This window comes from Onychostruthus taczanowskii, unplaced genomic scaffold (genome assembly GCF_017590055.1).
Source record: "Onychostruthus taczanowskii isolate IOZ18803 unplaced genomic scaffold, ASM1759005v1 scaffold13, whole genome shotgun sequence".
NCBI lineage: Eukaryota > Metazoa > Chordata > Aves > Passeriformes > Passeridae > Onychostruthus > Onychostruthus taczanowskii.
The window spans coordinates 10,353,648-10,373,767 of record NW_024498462.1 but is presented as its reverse complement, the minus strand read 5'-3'; the positions used below and the strand labels follow the sequence as shown (position 1 = coordinate 10,373,767).

General features: G+C 57.5%; 1 protein-coding gene across 1 annotated transcript in view; it reads left to right on the top strand.

The window, feature by feature from the left end:
* EFNB1 (ephrin B1) overlaps positions 1–10,687 on the top strand; it is a 48,436-nt gene extending 37,749 nt beyond the window's left edge. The window contains exons 3-5 of the mRNA XM_041396384.1: positions 4,103–4,195; positions 4,993–5,121; positions 6,242–10,687. Coding sequence (XP_041252318.1) covers positions 4,103–4,195; positions 4,993–5,121; positions 6,242–6,630 — 611 coding nt within the window. The 3' untranslated portion in view covers positions 6,631–10,687. The remainder of the gene's footprint in view (positions 1–4,102; positions 4,196–4,992; positions 5,122–6,241) is intronic.
* The last annotated feature ends 9,433 nt before the right edge of the window (positions 10,688–20,120 follow it).

Genomic DNA, 20,120 nt, shown 5'->3' with positions numbered 1-20,120 from the left:
CGGTACCACGGGGGTGTAAAACAGCTTGAAAGATCTGGAGAGGGGAGGTGGCAGGAGCTGAGATTGTATTTGAATTGCAGTCTGTTTGTGGATTTCTGCAGGGATCTCTGGCAGTGTCCGAGCACATCAGAGATGTGGGAGGCACATCTCCAGGGTGACCTGTAGGGGCTCCACCTGTGCCAGGAGGGGCTTTCAGCCCAGGGCTGTCCAGGCTGGGCTGAGGCTGCTCTGCAAGCTGCCCCTTGCCCCCGTGGTTCTGGCAGGATCGGGGTCAGGCTGTGGGGCACCGGTGGGATGTTGCTGCCTCTCCTGAAGTGATGGAAACACGAACCTTGTGCAGGTCTGGGGGCGAGGGGCGTGCTGGGGATGGCGGCCGGGCTGCGGCCACGCCGTGCCTGGCTGGGGCTGGAGCAGAGCTGAGCTGCACAGATGGAAGAGTGATTAAGAGCAATAAAAGGAAAGAGACTTGGATTCGCTACAGTCTCAGCACATTAATTGTGCTTTGGGGCCCAAATCATAACGCAGCCCTGCTAGAGGGAATCCAGCAGAGAAACCAAACATCTCACTCTGGCCAAGGCTGACCATTTAAGAGACCCTTGCCTTCATCTCTTGCCAGGTATTACTTCCAGCGTCTCCCATCTGCCAAAACCCGAGTTCTCCTTTGAAATATTTTTAAGGGAGGGAGAAAAGCTCTGGTGACACCGAGTGCTGGCACTGGGGAGGCAGCAGGGACAGCACATGGCATTGCTGGCTTGGAGATGGAACCAAGGGGTTGTTGGGGATCTCAGCCATCTGTCCCAGCTCTGTGGTGTGTGTCACTGGGCTGGATGGGCGTGTGGGATTCCAGGAGTGGAGGTCCTGCCTGGCTTCTTCCATGGTGGCTGAGCATCTCCTCTAAATTGACAAGCAATTACATGGTTAATGGTATCACTGTTAAATCCTCATCACTCAGCAGCCTGGGGCTTAATGCTCCATTAGGGCAGAGGCATCTGATGGCTCTCTGGGCTGGGAGCAGCCTTTGGAAGTCAGCCTTTGGAAGTCACTGGCCAGAGGTTATTTTTGCTCTCCCAGTCCTACAGCCAACCTGTGAATCCATCCAAAATGGAATAAGGCAGGAAAATGCTCCTGTGTGCTCGGTGTTGCTGGGTCTGGCTGGATTGAGCCTTGCTGGTGTGGCACGGGGAGGTGACAGTGTTGTTGTTTGAGACCTGCCATTTCCTATTCCATGGGTATTCCCAGCTCCCTGCCCGGCTTCCTTCATTGTGTCACAGCTCTGCGTCCTGCTGCTGCCCTGCAGCTGCCTCTCTGCAGCTCGGGGCTCTCCCAGCTTCCCTGCAGCCATGCCTGTGGATTTAACATTTTCCTCTGTGGGTTGCTGACTCTGGATTCCATCGGCAGCTCCGCATTGGTGGTGTCACCACGGCTCACCCTAACCGTGGCAGTGAGTGGCACAGGCACCTGAGGAATCCATCATGTGCCACCAGGATCCCAGTCTGGATCCATTGGAGCTGGGCTGAGCTGAGCCTGGAGCCTTCTGCTGGAGCTTTTTCCTCTGGGAAAGCAGGAAACAGAGCGGGAGGAGCAGCTCTTCATTGCCGAGCTTCACAGGGAATTGCACTGGAGGAGCCTTTCCCAATGGATCAGGGACCTGCTGCTCTCACATCACCCTGCCCTACATGTTCACATCAAATTCTCTGGACTCTGCACCATTTGGATGGATACGGGGATTTAAGATTTTGACTTTTGGAAGCCCAACCAGCTGCGTGGAGCATCCAGCTTCTCTCCGGCCTGTTGTGGATTTACACGGAATGTGGAAGCTCATGTCCTTGTTTCCAGAGGCCATTCCAAGACCATCACTGTGGGTTTTACAAATGTTTTTCCCTTTTTTTGTTCCCTCAAGTAACTGCTTCATTTTTCCACATGGTTCCCTCTCAAAGCTACTTTCTCCCTCACCATTTCAGTGGCTAGAACAAGAAGAAACTTTGTGTCCAAGTGTGGGGTGGGAAGAAGGATGCTCAGCTGTATCCCTTTGTCCATCCCTGTGGCTCCAGCTGCGCCCTCTGTCCTCTTTGGACCTGTATTATTTTTTGTTGTATGTGGATGGAATGTCTTCATAATTATTTGGAGGAACTGCTGCCTTTGTGGGGTCTTCTGGTTTCCCCCACTTGAACCACGCTTGTTTGTTACCACATTTTATTATAATTAGTTAATTATTTATAAATCAGGCCTCGTGAGGCCTCACAGGGACTGGTTTTTACAGACTGCTGCCTTCTCCCTGGATGGATGAGTTTCTTCGAGATGCAACCACCCATGGCATGGAGCTGGGAAGCTGGGAAACTGTTCAAGGAGCTGTTTCAGGGCTGTGAGCTGGGATGTACCTGCTGATTTCACCCCCAGACCGGCGCCTCCAGCCTGGGAGAACTGGGCTGCCGAGCTTTCTGCTGGAGTTCCCTCCCGGTGTGTTTTTACGGGGAGGCTGAGCTCAGGTCCATCCTGTTTGGATTCCACAGAACTCGTGCAGGCTGTCGGGGGCGTTTCTCCACATTCCCAGGCATTTGCGTGGGGCTTGGTGCTGACAGTGCTGCTGTTGGAAGGGCTGCCAGCAGATCCCAGCTGGATGCTCCATCCCAGCTGGATGCTCCATCCCAGCTGGATGCACAGCTCCATCCCAGGAGCCGCTGGCAGGGGGGACCCTGCTGCAGGAGAGGTGATAACTCAGCAAATGGCCCAAGGACTTTCTGATTAGGAAAACATTTCTTGAGGTTTCAGGCAAGAGCCTTGATTGCACAGAGGTGTTTGGAAGGAGCTGATGGACTTGGAGCCTGCTTCCTGGAGGGATCCGGGTGTGCTTTCCAGTTTATCCCAGCGTGGAGGCTCATGGAGGCACCCAGCCTCCTGCTGTGGGAAGGGGAATGTGGAAACACATTGCTCTGTACTCCAGCCTCTTCCTGTCCCCTCACCAACACTCAGCAGGGTCCAGTGGATTCATCCCAAATTTCTGTCAGTCACCTGCCCTCGCAAACCTGCTTTTTGGATGGAGGCAGGAATTGGGCTGCGCTGGGAATGTGAAACGCCAGGCCTGAGCTTTGGCCTTGAGGCTCTGGGAGGTGTTAGCTGCACTGTGCTGGCCAAGTCCTGCCTTGTGTCTGGAAAATTATCCCTGGACTCCATGATTCTCCATTGCATTTCCTTCCCCAAGCTGTTGCTGAGCTCCTCCCAGGTTTCCCTGCTTCCCTGGATGAATTGATCCCTGTGGTTAGATTTGGTGGAGCACTGGGATGCTTTGTGTTGCCGTGAGAGAGGGAGGTGATGGGGTGGGAACCGTCCTGATCCCTGGGCAGATCCGTCTCCATGCCAGGGACAGTGGCCACATTCAGGGCCCTGGTGGGGTTAGAAACCAGTTTTTTTAGTCTGTTTAGCAGAATCTGCCATTTAGGTGCTTAATCCTGAAATCTTTGTGATTGGGTTTATTTCTCTTGTGTCCCCCCTGCCCTGAGCCCTGCAGAGGGCTGGAGGAGGGGGAATCTTCCCTGTGCTCCCATGGGACCCAAGGGCTGAAAACTCTGTGCCAGCTCCAGCGAAAAGTTAATGTGAATTTAAGTGACTTCTGCCCTGCAATTAGAGCCCCTGGAGTCCACTGGGGCTCTGAGTTTACATTCTTCACCGAGGCACAGGGTGTAATTAGAGATGTATAATTTAAACTGTGCATATGCAAGTGTTCCCATTCTGCACCAGGAGCAAAGGAAATTATCCAGGAATTAAAGGGGGAGGAGGGTGCAGGCATGGAGAATGGCTCACTTGTGTGGATGTGGCAGTGAGAGGAAGCTGCAGGGATCATGTCCTCACTGCTGCAGGCAGATTTGGAATGGGCAGGAGCTGGGAATTCGGAGGGCTCCAGACAGAAGTGTGAGGATGTGGCTGTAATGGGGGGTCAGGAGTGAATCCGTGAGGTAGGAGGTGCCAGGGGATAGCTGGGACCTCCTTGGCAGTGCCAGGGGACAGTGAGGACCTGCACAGTAATGCCAGAGAAAGCAGAGAGCTGCCCAGCAGTGCCCTTCCAGCTCCTAGGAACCTGTCTAACATTCCCTCTCTTTTTTTGCAGCCACTTCCAACGGCACGCTGGATGGCCTGGAGAACCGGGAAGGAGGGGTCTGCCAGACACGCTCCATGAAGATTGTCATGAAAGTGGGGCAGGGTGAGTCCTCCTGTTCCCTGGGGTCTTGCTGCCCCCTGAACCAGGGTTCCTGCTCCTCTGGGGGATGTGGGAGTTCAAGATGCCAGGGAAACTGAGGCCAGGTCAGCTGCTCCTGGGAAGTGAGCTCGGCACAGGACCCATGAGCCCTGCAAGTGTCTCGGGAGGGCTGGCACAGGCAGTGCTCCTGTGACTTCCTTGGTGTCCAATGGGGGATTGTAGCTGGCCAGGCATCAGGAATTGGGCTTGGTGTATCTCAGCTCTGGAGGCCACCAAGCGCTGAGGACTCTGGTGGCAGTGGGACATCAGGGATATCACTAACATACTCTTCTCCTGGAGTTCCTGCTCCCCACCACCTCCATCCCAAGCTGCTTCCCAGCCCCAGCGATGCCCTGGCCTTATTTCGGCCCCATCTCGGATGCGCAGCTCCCGATTCTGCTTCTCATTATTGTGTTTGCATGTTGGGGCCAATATTTATAATAAACAGGCAAAGCTTTGCTGCAGCCTTGGCCTCCTGCCTGCCCTTCCCTTCCTTTCCTCCTGCTGCCCGAGCAAGAAACCTGTCCCAGCCCACGCACGGGAGCTCTGCAAACAGCAAACCAGGGAATTAGGGTGGGGACCTGCTTCCCATAAGCCCTGGAGCAGCTCAGCCTTGCTCTGTTGCTCTCGGCGTCTCCCAGTGCTCCTGTGCCCCATGGGAGTGGTTGGCAACGGGGGGCACTTCTTTAGGGGGGGAACAAGCAGCTGCCTTCCAGGTTGGACCAAGGCTTCTCATCCATCCCTGCCCTCCCCTTTGCCAGATCCCAACGCAGTAATCCCAGAGCAGCTGACGACGAGTCGGCCGAGCAAGGAGTCGGATGACACCCTGAAGGTCGTCACGCAGAGCCCGCGCAGCAAGGTCCCGGCGGTGGAGGAGCCTGGCAAACCAGGTGTGTATTCCAGGGATCCCCAGGAGAGAGATGGGGCTCTGCCTGTCCTGGAGCCAGTGAAGGACCTCCAAGTAAAGCTTGTTGCGCGGATCCCAGGGATACCAAACTCTCCGGATCTGGGCTCTGGATGGGCTTGCCTTGAGTGCTGTGTTCATCTCTGCGAGGAGCCTGGCAAACCAGGTGTGTATTCCAGGGATCCCCAGGAGAGAGATGGGGCTCTGCCTGTCCTGGAGCCAGTGAAGGACCTCCAAGTTAAGCTTGTTGCGCGGATCCCAGGGATACCAGACTCTCCGGATCCGGGCTCTGGATGGGCTTGCTTAAGTGCTGTGTTCATCTCTTTGTCCTGCTGCTGTCCCAAGCCCAGGCTGCAGAGCAGCTTTGTTTCCCCAGCTCCTGGCAGAGCTTGGCAGAGAAGTGCTGTTTCAGCACTCTTCCTCCTCCTCCTCCTCCTCTCTCATGTGTTCCTCACAGCTCATCTGGAGGGCTTGGAGGAGGTGAGGTCCTTGGGTGTGAGAGCCCTTTGAAGGTGGTTCCTGACCCCTCTGAGAGCAAAGTGGAATCAGATGAAGCTGGGAAGTTTTTCTTTTCTTCCTGCCTGGATCAACCTCTGAGCACTGCCCTTGCAGGGTCTGCGGCTGCCCCAGCCCAGGGGTCAGTAATTGGAGACGAGGGGGCTCTGGGTGTCAGGGCCCACATTCACCAGGGCATCCTGGTCTGCTGTGGACAGCGATGGCTCCCCAGGTCTGGAATAGTGTCACCTGGGCACGATCAACACTCTGCTCCATAGCCTGGGAGATGGGAAGGGGAGCAGTGGTGCAGGATGGGGAACAGGGCAGGTGGTGCCCTCTCTGTGGATGCTTGGGGCTCCTGCCTGTGCTGCCCAATCCTTCCCAGGGATGTGTGGGTTTGACTAGGGTGGGAAGGTGGGCAGCAAGTGCCATCCCCTTGGAGGTGAGGGGCTCCCCTCCTTGGGAGTACTGCAGGAGAATGTTATGCTGAGTTTGGGGGGCAGAGAGGGGCTCCAATGAGCAACTCACCCTCCTGCTCCACAGGTGTGATCCATGCATGGACAGAGCACGGATGTGGCAGCCTCTCTGACCCATCTCCCCTTGCCTTGCAGGCTCCGTCAACCAGGACGGCCAGGAGACCCAAGGTCCCAGCGATGGCTTCCTGAGCTCCAAGGTGGCCGTGTTCGCGGCCATCGGCGCCGGCTGCGTCATCTTCATCCTCATCATCATCTTCCTCGTCGTGCTCCTGATCAAGATCCGCAAGCGGCACCGGAAGCACACGCAGCAGCGAGCCGCAGCCTTGTCCCTTAGCACCTTGGCCAGCCCCAAATGCAGCGGGAACGCGGGCTCAGAGCCCAGCGACATCATCATCCCCTTACGGACTACAGAGAACAACTACTGCCCGCACTACGAGAAGGTGAGCGGGGACTACGGGCACCCCGTCTACATCGTGCAGGAGATGCCCCCGCAGAGCCCAGCCAACATTTACTACAAGGTGTGAGGAGCAGCCTGGGAACGGCCGATGCAGCAGCGCGGGAGCGCCGGGCGCGGGGCTGGCGCCGCAGGGAGGAAGCGAAACGTCCCCCGGCACGGCGCGGGCAGCGCCGGGAGCGGCGCCGGGGAGCGGAGGGCTCAACGCTCACGTGCTGATTCTCCCCTTTGTATTTAGTTTTGTAGTTCTCAGCTTTTGTAATCCCGAGACTCTGAGGGTGAGCCTTCAGCCTCCTCCTCTTCTTCTCCAGACTGTGGCCGGCCGTGGGGGGCGGGCGCCGTGCCTTTCTGTGCTCGGGACACCGCTGGCAAACCCGGAGACTCCACCTCCCCTTTGTGGTTTGGGATTTCCCCGCGTCACCCCTCCGGCCCTGTGGGAAGTGCCCGCCAGCGCCGCAGGGTCCCGGAGCCTGGAGCGACGCCGGGGCCTCGGTCCCAGGAGCAGCGAGCGCACACGGGGATGAGGAGGAGGAGGAGGATGCTTTGCCATGGTGCCAAGATGCAGACAACTGTGCAGGGAGGAAGCTGGCAAACCCGATTTACTACTACTACTATTATTATTATTATAATAATTATTTTAATTTTTTTGTAACATTTTTATTTTTGTGAATTCCGGGTGGGACTCTGGCCCGCCACCTCTGGGCACAGCCATCACCTCCTTCCAGCACATCATCCTGCCGGCCACGGGGCAGATCCCGCTCCCCCCACTGCCCCTGGAAACTTTTGTGTTCGTAGCTGTTGACTCTTGTTTTAGTCTCTTTATAAAAAGAAAGAAAGAAAAAAAATTTCTATCTCCACCCTGTCTCAAGCGTTCAGTGCACGAGGGGCTGGACACTGCTCCTGCCCCACGCAGAGCAGCCGTGGCCTGGCAGCTCTTCCCAACCCCTCTGGAGCATCCCACTGTGGAAAAAAGCCTATGGCTTTCCATTGGGCTGTGGCTGAGCCTGCTGGAAGCAAAGTAGGGGTGGCAGGGGGAAGCTGCAGCCCCCTCCCAGGCTGGGCATACTGCAGATGGTTATCCTTGGAAAGGAAAACTGGAAAACAAAGATTCCCAACTTCCAGCTTGCGCCAGGAGTGTAAGGAGGAGGCTGATGCTCGGGATTGGAAGCCCCCAAGAGGCTGGAGCACCAGGCTTGGCTTGGTTGGGAGCTGAGCCAAAGGCTTTTCCACCCTCCTGGTTCACCTGAAGAATCCAGTTCCCCTCGGTGGGACCTGCTTTGGGGACCAGCCCCACTGTGCCTGTTCCCTGCCCTGCTCCTGGTGCAGGAGCATTCCCTGTCCTGCCACCTCCCGGGGGTCCCACAGCCCGGGCTCCCCTGCCCTTGCCTTGCCCATCTCCCGCCCAAAACTGGAAGGGGTTGAGCCTGTCTGGTGGGATCATTCCCAGCTTCCTCTTCCCGGGAGGAGCCAGTGATGCCAGTGAGCCCGGCAGGGCTGGCAGTGCCCTGTCACTGCCTGTCCTCGGGCTGTCCCCCCTTCCTCACTTTCTTTTCCTTCCAGCAGTAGCTGCTTTTGCTCAGGGAGCAGGAGTGGGGCCGGTGGGGCTGTCCCCGCCTGGGCTGTTCCCGCCTGTCCCCAGGGCCCCGAATCCCGCCTTAGGAAGTGCCCAAAGAGCGAGGGAGCTGCTCTGCTAAAGTGCCTTGACAAGGAGCGGGCGGGGGCGGGGGCAGAGCAGGGACAGGGCCGTGGCCTGGGAGGATCTGGTGACTTGGAGGGATCTGGTGGCCCGACGGCTGCGCTGGGGTTTGGCCCTGAGCGGGATGGGAGCATCCTGTGGTGTCACGTTGTTGGGTTTAGGGCAGGAATTTGGGCCTGAGCGGAGCGAGGTGTCCCAGCTCCCCTCCTGCCCTTGGCATCCTGAGGTGGTTCTGCTTCCAGGGCCCCAAACCGGCTGCTTCCCTCGGGAGAGATGCACCCCGGTGGGTGCTCCCCACTATTCCCCATCCCAGCACTGCTTCCCCCGTGTAGCACCTTCCATCCCTCTCTCCTCTGTGGGATCCACTGCCCATCCTGGCCTGGGAGCCGCCCCCACCAGGACCCCCATTCCCCAATGGGGAAATCCCAGAGAATTGTGTCTTAAAAAAAATCCCCTTTCCCTCTTCCCTCTGCCAAACCTTAGCCTGTGTTTCCCGAAGTGGGAAGAGCCCTGGCTGGGTGGTGGTGGCAGTGGTGATGGTGACAGTGACAGTGGAATCCGTTAGGAATAGTGACTGGAGTGGAGGGGGAAGTGGAGGACGATGTAGTTTTGGTTTGGTTTTGGTGGAGAAGGGACAGAGTCTGGCCACAGATTGTACCAAAAGTGATCTGACAGTGCCGGTGGCTTCTCATGGTGGCTGTCCCCTGCTGAGGTCTCCATCAGTCCCACTCCTGCTGCTGGGAACAGCTGCAAAACATTGTAAATATGTGAAGAAAGGGTGAAATCAGAACTCTTGGTTTTTGCTGAGCACCTCGGGCTGCTGGGTCCTGGATCAGAGTGTGTCCCTCGGGTTCTTTTCTTGGAAAGCATTGAAATTTGGTTGATTTTCCTTTTTAATTTTTTTTTTTTATTTTTTTGTTTCCTCCCCCCCTTCCTTTTGTTTGTGTAAATACTAGTCTTTTTTGGAAGAAATAATGTAAAGATGTTTTGTATAAACTCCGAATTATTTTCTGGTTGCTTTTTCTTAGAAAAACAAATGAGAACTTAAAAAAAAAAGATGAAAAAAAAAAGAAATTTTAACCACAAGAACGGGTGTAAAACATTGTCATAGAGCTCAGCCTGGAGCCTGTGGCTGTGCTGGAGTGTGGGAACTGCCGGGATCGGGACTGGGGACCTGCCCTCGATATAATGCAGGATCAGATGGGCTCCAAGCAGAGAGTGAGGCAGGAATCTGGGATTCTATTCCATTCCAGAATCTGTGGCTCATTCCCAGTGAGTCTCAGAGCTCTGAGCCCTGTCCTGGCCATGGGCAGAGACGTGGTGATCTAAAGGGACATCAAATTTATCTGCTTTCTTATCTTTAACCAAAAAATCCCTGACTTGGGGATGCAGAACTCAATGCAACATCCTGAGATCCTGCTTTGCTTTTCCGGGCCTGTGGAGCTGCTCCTGGTGCAGATCCCTTTCCCAACACTCCCGTTTTGTGTTTGCCTATTTTGGTTGCCAACTGCCAGCTCACCATGGCCCCATCTCTTCTTGGTGCCAGGGCTGGGCTGGCTTCTCCTCAGCCATGCCCACCTCAGTGCAGGGTCCCTGCCCAGGGGTGGTGGCCACGCCTGGAGCCATCTCTGGTGTCACATGGCACTTGTCGTGGGCAGCTGGAAGGCATCAGGGAGCCCCCAGTTCTCCCAGGAGCTGGGCTGTGAACCTGCATTATATTGACAGAGGCTTTCTGGGAGGTTCCAGAGGTGCTGGAGCAGGGATGGACATCCCTCTCTCCATCCCGGCAGCGCCGCGCCCCGGCACGTCCTTACCGCGCTCCCACATTTCAGAGCTGTGCCACCTCCACATCCCACAGCGTCACATCCGCGCCGTCCCTGTCCCGAGGGGCCTGGCTCTGCCATCAACCAGCCGGGGCTGCCGCTGCCCCACCCCTGTGCCTCTGCCAGAGCAGCCAGGCTGCCGGATTTTCCCTGTCCACCCTCCACTGCCCTTAGCCAAGGGTGGATACGGAGCTGGAGCCTGGATGCGGTCCTGGTGCGGGGCACTCGGGATGGGGCTTGGGCCGAGCGGGAGTGTTTGGGCACCGTGCGGGGAACCGGGCACAGAGGGAACCAGACCCCTGTGTGCTGGCACCTCCTCGGCTGCAGGGCACATCCTGGCTCCAGCCTTGGCATCCCCATGCTGGTTGATCCTCCTCGGCTCCCGGTGGGGCTCCGGCGGTGCCGGGATCCCCTCGGCCGCGCTCCCGGCGCCGCAGATTTTCTTTCTTCGTGTCATGTTCCTGGTTTTGATTCCTTTCGCCTTCTCCCAGCTCTCCCGCCCAGTAGCATATCATCGGCATCGGTAACAGCTCTGTGGCAGCTGAACTCCATGGAGCCGTGATGGAACCTGATATATTGTTAAATAAAAGGGTTTTTTTCCTATGGAATCCTGGCTGTCTCCCGTGTGCTTTATTCCTGCCCTAGGTTTGAAACTGCAGCCTGAGCTGAAGAGATCTGGAAAGAGTTGGCTGGGGCAGATCCTCACTGGCTGGTCCTGGAAGGACCTGGTGGGTTTGGTTTGGTCAGGAGAAATTTGGAGATTTTTGTCCAATATTTACAGCATGGATTCAGGATTGGATGAACTCAGGGTTGGATATGGATGGATATGGTTGGGCACTCCATAGATACGGTTGGACCTTGCGATCTTAAAGGTCTTTTCCACTCCAAATGATTTTCTGTTTCCGTGGTTCTGTGCCTGCAGCTGGAGGTTCCTGGAGACCACTGGATTCCCCTCATGTTTGAAGGGCTGCTCCTGTGCTCTGGAGCTGGCAGAGCCTGGAAGCTGCTGGTGGCACAGGACAGGGATGTCCCACTCCTGACAGGAATGAGCCTCCACCAGACAGGCACAGGGAAACACAGGAAGGGAGTGAGGCTGGCTCCTCCTCGCCCTGGAGTTGCTTTAGGAGAGGATGGAGTCATGGAAGTTCCTGCCTGGTGCAAACCACACCTGCTCCAGTCCAGGTTGTCCTGTCAGGAATTGGGCGTGTTGGATTCTGGGGTGACCACAGGAGTATGGGAGGAATGGGTCTGGTTTATGGGATCTCAGAGTTAAACTGGGGCCGAGGCACTGACTAAGAGAGGCTGGAGAACACTCACCCAACCTGGAGGGGTGAGGTGAGCCTTGGACATGGAACACAGTGGGATAGTTTGGAGCTGTTTGGGCTCAAGCAGAACCTCCGGGACCATGCCAAGAGCCTGCTGGAGAGAGCAGGGAATCCTGGGATGGGGGTCGGGATAGGGGGGCCCTGGGGTGCACCAGCTGGGCTCAAATGTGTTTTGCTGGTTTGAAAATCCTCCCTCTCTGCATGCTTTGATCCCAGTGGGAATGAAATAAGGCTTTTAATTCCAAACAGCTTTGCTGGGCCCTGATGCCTGCAGGGAGAACTGGAAGTGCCAAACGTGCTGGGACCTGCCAGCAGAGGGAAAAGTGCTTTAACAGGTTCCTGGAACCCACCCCCGGCTGGGAGCGGGGGGGTCCCCTGGCTCTGGGGCTGCTCTGGGTGGGACCAGCACGGACTGGGGGCTGCAGAGCCTGCGAGCCCTGCGGGGTCACTCCTGGTGCTCCGTGTGTGTCCAAGGCAGCTGCAGAGAGGCTCCATAGGACAGGGATGTGCTGGAGCTGCTTCTCCTCCTGTGTGAGATCCTGCAGAAATCCCTGTGCTGGGAAAGGTTTGGTTGGGAGCACCCTTGTCCCTGTCTGTGGTGGGAGAGGACACCAAACCCTGCTGCCAGTGCTCACGGGGACGTGGGAGCCGAGGCTGAGTGGTGGCTCCGCTCCGCTCCCAGGGGCCGGCTGGCAGTGAGGGATCAGCAGGATCCTACCCGGGAGCCTCTGGATCTGGAAAGTTCATTAAAGCTGCAGAGCTGCCAATGGTTTTGGATGTCCATCAGGATTGGAGGAGTTATTTTAATTATTTCACATAAAGGAGCTTTTTGTCGAGTTTATTAACTCGCCCTTGGCCGGATCCCACTCGGGAGTGGGGCGGCTGCCAGGCCGGCAGAGCCGGAGAGTTTGGGGGGATTGGGATGCTGGGGGTAACCATGTCCCTGGTGCAGGAGCATTTTGGGAATCAGGATACTGGGGTAACCATGTCCCTGGTGCAGGAACATTTGGGGGGATTGGGATACTGGGGGCTGCCATGTCTCTGGTGCAGGAGCATTTTGGGAATCAGGATGCCGGGGTCACCCCATGTGCAGGAGCGGTGCCACTGTGTGTCATGGCCAGGGTGGAACCCCCATGGAAGGGGAGCCCATATGGGAAGCACCTGTATGACCTGGTTAAAGGATGGGAATCTAAAAGCCCCTTGGAGGAAGGTGAGCAGGGAATGATGGATCTGCAGCACTTCCAGCTCCAGTTTGAGATCAGGCTCAGCTGGAGAAGGGACATTGGGGCTGCTGTGGGGCTCAGGGTGAGCTCTGGAGAGGGGGAGCACAGGGCAGGGACACCCCCAGGATTCCCTGAACACTGGCTCCACGTGCTGGGGCTGTGCTGGTGGCACTGGTGCTGACAGGGTGCTCTCCCTGTTCCACTCATCCTCTCCCTCCTAATCCCAGCACTGCCGAGGCATTGCCATCCCTGGAGCTTCCCACTCCCCACAAGGCCCTGAGCTGCAGTTGCTGCTGCCTATCCATGGATGAGCTGGCCCTGGGAGGCAGCAGGGAAGGAGCTGGAGGACCAGTGCCCCCAGCCTCTGCTCTTCCCAGCCTTGGCTGTGTTCTCTGGATCTCAGTGGGGCTGAGGGTGAGCAGGACAACATATCCCAGGTTTCCTTTCCAATATCACACCCCGTTCTCCCATTGCTGCAGCCCATTTCTGGCCTCATCCACCCTTCCCAGCACACTCAGCCGCCTCCTCTGGCATTTCCACTCCAAGGGGAGCATCTGAACCCCCCATCCTGGAAGAGGCTGGATAACAGCAATTCCTGTTCATAAACCTTGGCTGGACCAGCTGCGGCCACCAGGACTGGGAAGTTTATCCTTGTTTTCCCTACAGTGTATCCAAAATAACTAACAGGTTTTCCTGGTTGAGGAACTGGGCTTTTCCCACAGCCAGGCTTTCTGCCGCATCCCCTGGCTCTCCTGCACCTGGTTTCCAGGGAGAGGAGCCTGGAAGATCCATTAGGCTGTCGTGGAATGCAACGAGTCCCGCGGGCTCCGTAATAAGAGCAATAACGGGAATGCACTGGGGGGCTGTTTGTCACAGGGATGGGATGGGATGGGATGGGATGGGATGGGATGGGATGGGACAGGGACATGCAGAGGATGGGATGGAGGTGGCAATGTGGACAGTGGTCTCTGTGTCAGACTGGGATGGGAGGAGGAGGAGAAGGGTGAGGAGGAGGAGGAGGAAAAGAGCACAGCTGGTGCTGGCAAGGCAGCGGGTCGGGCTCCAGCGCTCTCCCTGTGTTCCTGTGCCACTGCCAGCCCCATCCCTGTGCCAGGGCAGCCATCTGTGCCCGAGGCAGAGCAGATCCGGGTGGAGCGGGCCCGGCGCCGCTCGCACAAAGGCCCCGCAGTTGGACCCAGCGGAGCTCAAGTGCTCGGAGAAAAGCGTCACGCGCTGCCAAGGTTTTTCCTCCGCAGGCAGGCCCGGAGCCAGCAGGGATGGTTGCAGCCTTTTTCCCCTGGCAGCGCTTCCAGCATCCTGAAAAGGCTCTTCCCTGGTCATATCCCAGCCAGCCGGGATGTGCAGGGGCTCCCGTGAATGACCTCTCTCCTTTGCCAGCAACCCGCTGGGATAACCATGAGGAAAGGGCTGGGCTGGAGGGGTCCCAGGGCTGGAAAAGGCAAAGGAGAGTGCTAGGAAGCCATGGGGGGATGAGGAGGAAAGTTTGTCCCAATAAAACAGGGAGCTTCAGGATAAATCCTGTAGGTTTTGGTTCGTTAAGAAGGAATGAACACGGCTCTACAGCAAACATCAGTTAATTATGTGCAAGGTTTTAATGTTCCTGAAACACAACCCTTGGAGAGGGTCCCCCAGCTGCTGGAAGGGGGTCTGAAGGAAACACAGAGCTTTTCCTTTTGTTTTGGATGGAGGACGAGAGAAAAATGGGAAATATCAGTGCTGTGGCCACCCTGAGAGCTGCTGCTGAGCCAACCCAGGATCCCACTAGTGTTGGGGTGTTCTGCCTCTCTCCAATCCCTGGAGTCCTGACAGGGGCTTGTCCTGCTTTCAGCAATCCTGGGATCCTGATGTGGCTTTTTCTGCCTCTCACTAATCCCAGGACCCTGTGAGGGGTTCTCCCTCCTCTGAGCCAGCCCAGGATGTGGGTGGGAGGTCGCCCCATTTCACTGGTCACTCTGTGCTTCTCCCCTGCTCCCCAGGGCACAGGGAATAAGGACACCGTGACTGCAGGGTGGATGTGTCCAGGGGGAAGTGTGATCCAGGCTCCCATCATTTCACCCCTCCCCATGGCGGGATGTGGCTGAGCCTTTGTCACCTCCCGTGTCCCAGGGCCAGCACCCAGAGCTCAGGGATGGGATTTGGGCATAGCCAGGACAAGCTGGGCTGCTGCTCCCCTCCTGCAGCTCCTGTTCCCATTCCAGGATTGCCTCCAGCCTTGGACCTGCCCTGGCTGGGAAGGGCCGAGCGAGGCTTCGGTTTCAGCTGAGCTCCCCCCTAATTCCTGCAGCCTGGTGTAATCCTCCCCAGCGAGCCCAGCGCCAGGTTCCTGCTGGAAACTGGCTCTGGCTGTGGCTCTGGGGTCTTTGTAGGGAAGCTGAGCCAGAAGGAAAAGCGAGCTGGAGACTCCAAAGGGCTGGGAGGGGGGCTCTGCTCTCCTCCACCTGGGAGCTGGGGGAGCTCAGGTGGGGACGTGGCCCAGCTGGTGTCTGGAGAGGGGTGGAAAAAGCCCTGAATCCTGCTGAGAGCTGGGGTGGGACCATCCCTGCAGCAGGGGATGGGGTGCTGTGGGGTGCCAGTCGTGCCCAGCAGCAGGCAAAGGGCTTCCCAGGGTGCCCAGGGGTGTCCCAGCTGGAGATGGGCCCCTCCTGGTGCAGATGGAGGTGGGGAGGGATACAGGGAATATCTGGGGAGATGAACCAGTGGGTGAACCTGCAGCCAGGAGCACAGAGGTAGCTGCTTGTGGGCTTATTTCCCTTTGCATCAACAAAGGAGCTTTCCTGCTGCCCCAGTCCCAGAAGGGAAAGCTGTCCTTGGAAAAATGGGGTGGAGAGCTCCCATGGCTGCTGTCCGCATGGGACCCCCTGGTGACCCCAAACTGCAGCTGTGCCAATGCCCAGCTCGCTCCAGTGCCATGGCTGCAGGATCTTGGAAGGGATGGCAGCTCCCATCCTGCATCCATCAATTTGTCCCGGCTGGAAACGAGAGAGCAGCTCGTGAGGAGGATGCAGGATGAACTGTGGCTTCTCACTGCTTGATGTAAAATGGGATTGGCCATTAATTACGGACTTTGCAGGGCCAGGCTGGCGGGATCTGCAGCTGCATCACAGCGAGGGTTGAAGGGACAGGAGAAAAGGTTTCCCAGGGGATGGACGGGAAGGGCTGAGCCTCATCCCAGCGGGAGAAGGCAGCAATGAGCAGGCAGAGGTGGGTCCTGCTGGGGTGTGCATCCCTGAGCCAGAGCCCGACACCTCTCCTCGCCCTCCCTGGGCTTCCAACAATAATCCCGGTGCCGGCCGGGCTTTGCTGCTCTTGGACGAGGGAGTGGGGCCGGAGCGCTCGGCTCGTAAGGCGATATCCCGATATCCCGGCAGCCGGAGCAGCCGAACAAAGGCGCAGTGTCTGCGCCCCCCCGGGTCACCCGGAAAGCCGTCCCAGCCTGGGGGGAAAGGGTTAAGGAAGGCTGAGCCTCCAAACATCCCGCGATCCTTCTCAAAACCAACAGAGGGGTAATTAGCTCCTCATAAACGGGAAAGATGAGCCTGGGTGTCCTTGGGGGGTGCAGAGGGCTGGGGGCCGTGGGGTGGGCGGTGCAGGGGCAGCGGGGCCGAGGGGCTCATCCCGAATCCCAGGAAATCCCAGGCTGTGAACAGCTCTCTCACAGCTCAGGCAGAGGCAGTGAAGCCTGGGGGTGGGGATTTTATTCCATGTCGTATCACAGGATCACAGAATCATTAAGGTGGCAAAATCCCGCTGGGATCGTGGAACCGTTCTCCCAGCACTGCTGCATCCCCAGGTGACATTTCCACATGTTTTTGCACACTTCCAGGGATGGTGATTCCATCACTTCCCTGGGCAACCTGTTCCAGGGCCTGACCACACTTTCAGTGAAGAAAATCCTGCAGCATTTCTCAAAGTCAGTTTAGCACCTTCCCGGTGATCCCAGCTGCTGGAGGTGGATTTCCAGGCACAGAACCCCTGTGCATGTGAGGGGAATGCAGGAATTCCCACCAGGAATGCCATTTGGGTGTTGGAAGTCCCTCATTCAGCTGGGGATGGGCAGCGGGCTTGGCAGGAGCCAAAAAATGGCTCTCCAGGAGCAGCAGTGGGTCTTGGGTGTGCTCTGCCTGGAGATTCTCCATGGGATGCTCCATGAGACGCTCCATGGGGTGATTCATGAGATGTTCCATGGGATGATCCGTGGGATGATCCATGAATGATCCATGGGATGATACATGAGATGATCCAACGGATGATCCATGAGATGCTCCATGGGATGATCCAAAGGATGCTCCATAGGATGACCTGTGAGATGCTCCATGGGATGATCCATGGGATGCTCCATAGGATGATCTGTGAGATGCTTCATGGGGCGATCTGTGGGATGCTCCATAGGATGATCCATGGCATGCTCCATAGGATGATCCATGAGATGCTCCATGGGATGATCCATGGGATGATCCATGAGATTCTCCATGGAATGATCCATGTGATGCTCCATGGGATGCTCCATGGGATGATCCATAGGATGATCCATGAGATGCTCCAGCCCTGCCACATCCCCTGCTCCCTCTGCTCTTCCCCGCGGCACCGCTGGCTGCGGGAGAGCGGCGGGAGGGACGGGCGGGCGAATCCTGCCCTGAATGGGAGAGAAAGGCCCTTTCAGGGAGTGCAGCCAAGCACGGAGCGCGGCCGCAGCCGGGGGAGGCCCCGCAGCCCTGGCAGGACGGGGAGGACGGAGCTGGAGCACGGCGGGATCTGCTCTGGAGCCCCTCTGGATCATCCTCATCTGGCACTGGGGCTGCTCCCACTGCCAGTGGGGTTTTCCAGCCGGAATGGGCACCTGGGCTGTGGAGCTCTTCCTGTCTCCAGTGTCAGGGGATGCTGGCACAGCAAAAGCCTCCTCAGCCGCGTGGGATCCATCCTGCCAGGAGCAGGAGCAGGCAGCTGGGAATGCTCCCAGCTCACCCCGGAGCTGGGGGGTGCTGCGGGAGCTTGGCTCTCACCCTCCATCTGCAAAATGGGGAAACCATTCCTTCCCCTCCAGCAGGCTTTTAAAGGAATGGTTTAGCCCTTGAAGTCACGTAATTAACATTTCCCATTTCACAGTGTCCTCTGGGCATGCTGGTCCTGCCCAGTGTCCCATGCCCTGCTCCCCAGTTCCAGCACCAAACCTGGGATTGGCTCTGCCGCGGTGGCTTTGTTTCTACCAGAGTGGGGTGAAACGTGTCCGATTAATGCTGTGCTCAACAAAAATATGCAGTTTTGGACTGGCCTGGACTATTCATTCATTCTGGGTTTGAGGCCAAAAGAATGGATTTTTAAAAATATAAAAATGTCTCACTTCAACATTTTTTAAATCAAATATTTTGGCTTTGCCTTTGGAGTCAGAACTGGGAGATCAGGTGAAGCCATAGGGAGCACTTCTAAAAACATTTTTTCCAGCCTAACTCTGCCTTCCCAAACAAACTTGGCCTTTTCTCTGGCTGTATTTAATGTAGGATTGTTTGTTTACCCTCGTGCAGACCACGGCGTTTGCTTTTGTGGTGTTTCTTGTTTGTTCTGGGATCCTTGAAATGATTTGGGTTTTGTTATTATTTGCTTGCTGAAGGAAACCCTAAATCCGTTATTTTCACACCTCTTGTTGCAGTGGGTTTTTCTCCAGAACTTTCCCATTACCCACCAGAAGGAAGAGGGATTTGGGGTGTCACTTCCCATGGATGGACCTTTGCGGGGTGGTGGGTTGTTTTTGGGGTGTGCGCTTTAGGGTTTTTTAGGTTTTTTAGGTGTGTGCCCGGGCTGGGAGGATTCTGTAGCAGCAAAGCCAAGGGGAGGCCACGGGAGCCATGGGAAGGGGATCCCTATGGATGTGTCCTGCTCCACCACTCGCTCACCCTCTCCTCAGGGCGCTCTGGAAGATCTCCGAGATCTTCTCCAAGCTAAGTAATTCCAGAATTCTGTGTGGATACCCAGCTGGGCGGTGAGTGATCCTCCATGGGGAGCAAACGGGGGGTTCCCGTGTGAGCTGAGGCTCATCCCCTGCTCCCCTTCCCCCCGTGTGTCCCTGCCCACGCCGTGCCCGGCTCGGGCACCGCCAGCGCTCCTGATGAATCCTGGCAGCCGCCCCTGCGGCTCCGCGGCCGCGCCGGTGACGAGATGCGTCCTGACGGCCCAGTCGCGTTACACAATGGGCTGTGCTGGGGGCTGCGGGCACCGGGACCCCCCCACGGACACCCCCCTGCCTCATCCTGCCCGGCTGCTCCGCTTCCCGCTCCGCTCCGTGGGGTTTTCCATGGGGATGCTGTGCCGGTCACTGCGGATGCGCTGCCGGTCACTGGCCTTATGGGCTGGGAGCAGCGAGCCGTGGCTGAGGGAGAGGATGATGGGGGAGGAAATTTTGCTTGTGCAAGGCCTCCTTTTCCCTGCTTCTCACAGCTTCCCAAATCCTGGCCCTGCTGGAGCAGCAGCTCCCCGGCATCCCTGTGCCGGCTGCGTCCCCCGGGACCGGCTGGGCTGGTGTGACAGGCGTGAACGGAGCGGTGGTGACACAGCTACATGTCCTCATTCTTCACTGTGGCCTCTGTGTGCAACTTTTAATTGCTTTTGTGCCGTGGGTGGCGAGTCCTGCAGCCCAGGATCCGCGGCGCCAGCAGAGCCGGCTCTTCCTCGCTATTGTCCCTGCTCCTGGAATGTTGGAGCCCTGGCACAGCTCCGGTCCGGAGAGACCCCAAGCCAGGCAGGGACCACCCCCAGACTGGGATAGAGACACCTCCCAGCCATTTCAGGTCCAGGGAAGTGCTTGTAGCCATTTCCATCCTCCCTGTCCCCACATCCTCCCGCCCCAGGCTGGCGGCAGGCAGGGAGCGGGGGGCAGGGAGCTGGAATGGTGAGGGGGGTGCTCACGGCCAGCTGAAGATCCTCAATGCCTGCTTGGACTTGGCATGAAACATTCATTGGAGGCAGCCCCATCCCGCTGGCCACGGGACAAGCCATCAGCTGGCAGGGGACAGGAAGGGGCTGTGTCCCCCATGGTGGGGACAGGGGGATGGCACCAGGCATGGAGAGCCCCCACAGCCCTCCTCCTCCACAGCCTCCAAATGCTCGGGCCTGGTGGGAGGCTGCGGGTTCCTTCCGGGAAGAGCAGAAGGGTCCTGCAGATCTCAGCATCCTCCTTGGCTGGTGGCTTGGCCACCTGGAAGACAACGGGAATCAGCCTGGTTTGGAGAGGGCTGGATCCTGGCTGGCCACCTGGGATGTCTTGCACGTGCACAGGGGTTGGGGGAGGGGGCTGGGTCCTCTTGGCACTGGGAAGGGGGAGTAATCATGTCCCAGGACAGGGTCACCCCACCTCTGCTGACATTCCTGGGAGAGGTGAGGAGCAGGATGCTCCCACATGGACACCTCGTGCCATGCTCCCCATCTGTGCCATGGGGTCTCATCCATCTGTCAGTGGGTCCAGCTCCCAGCTGGAGCATCAA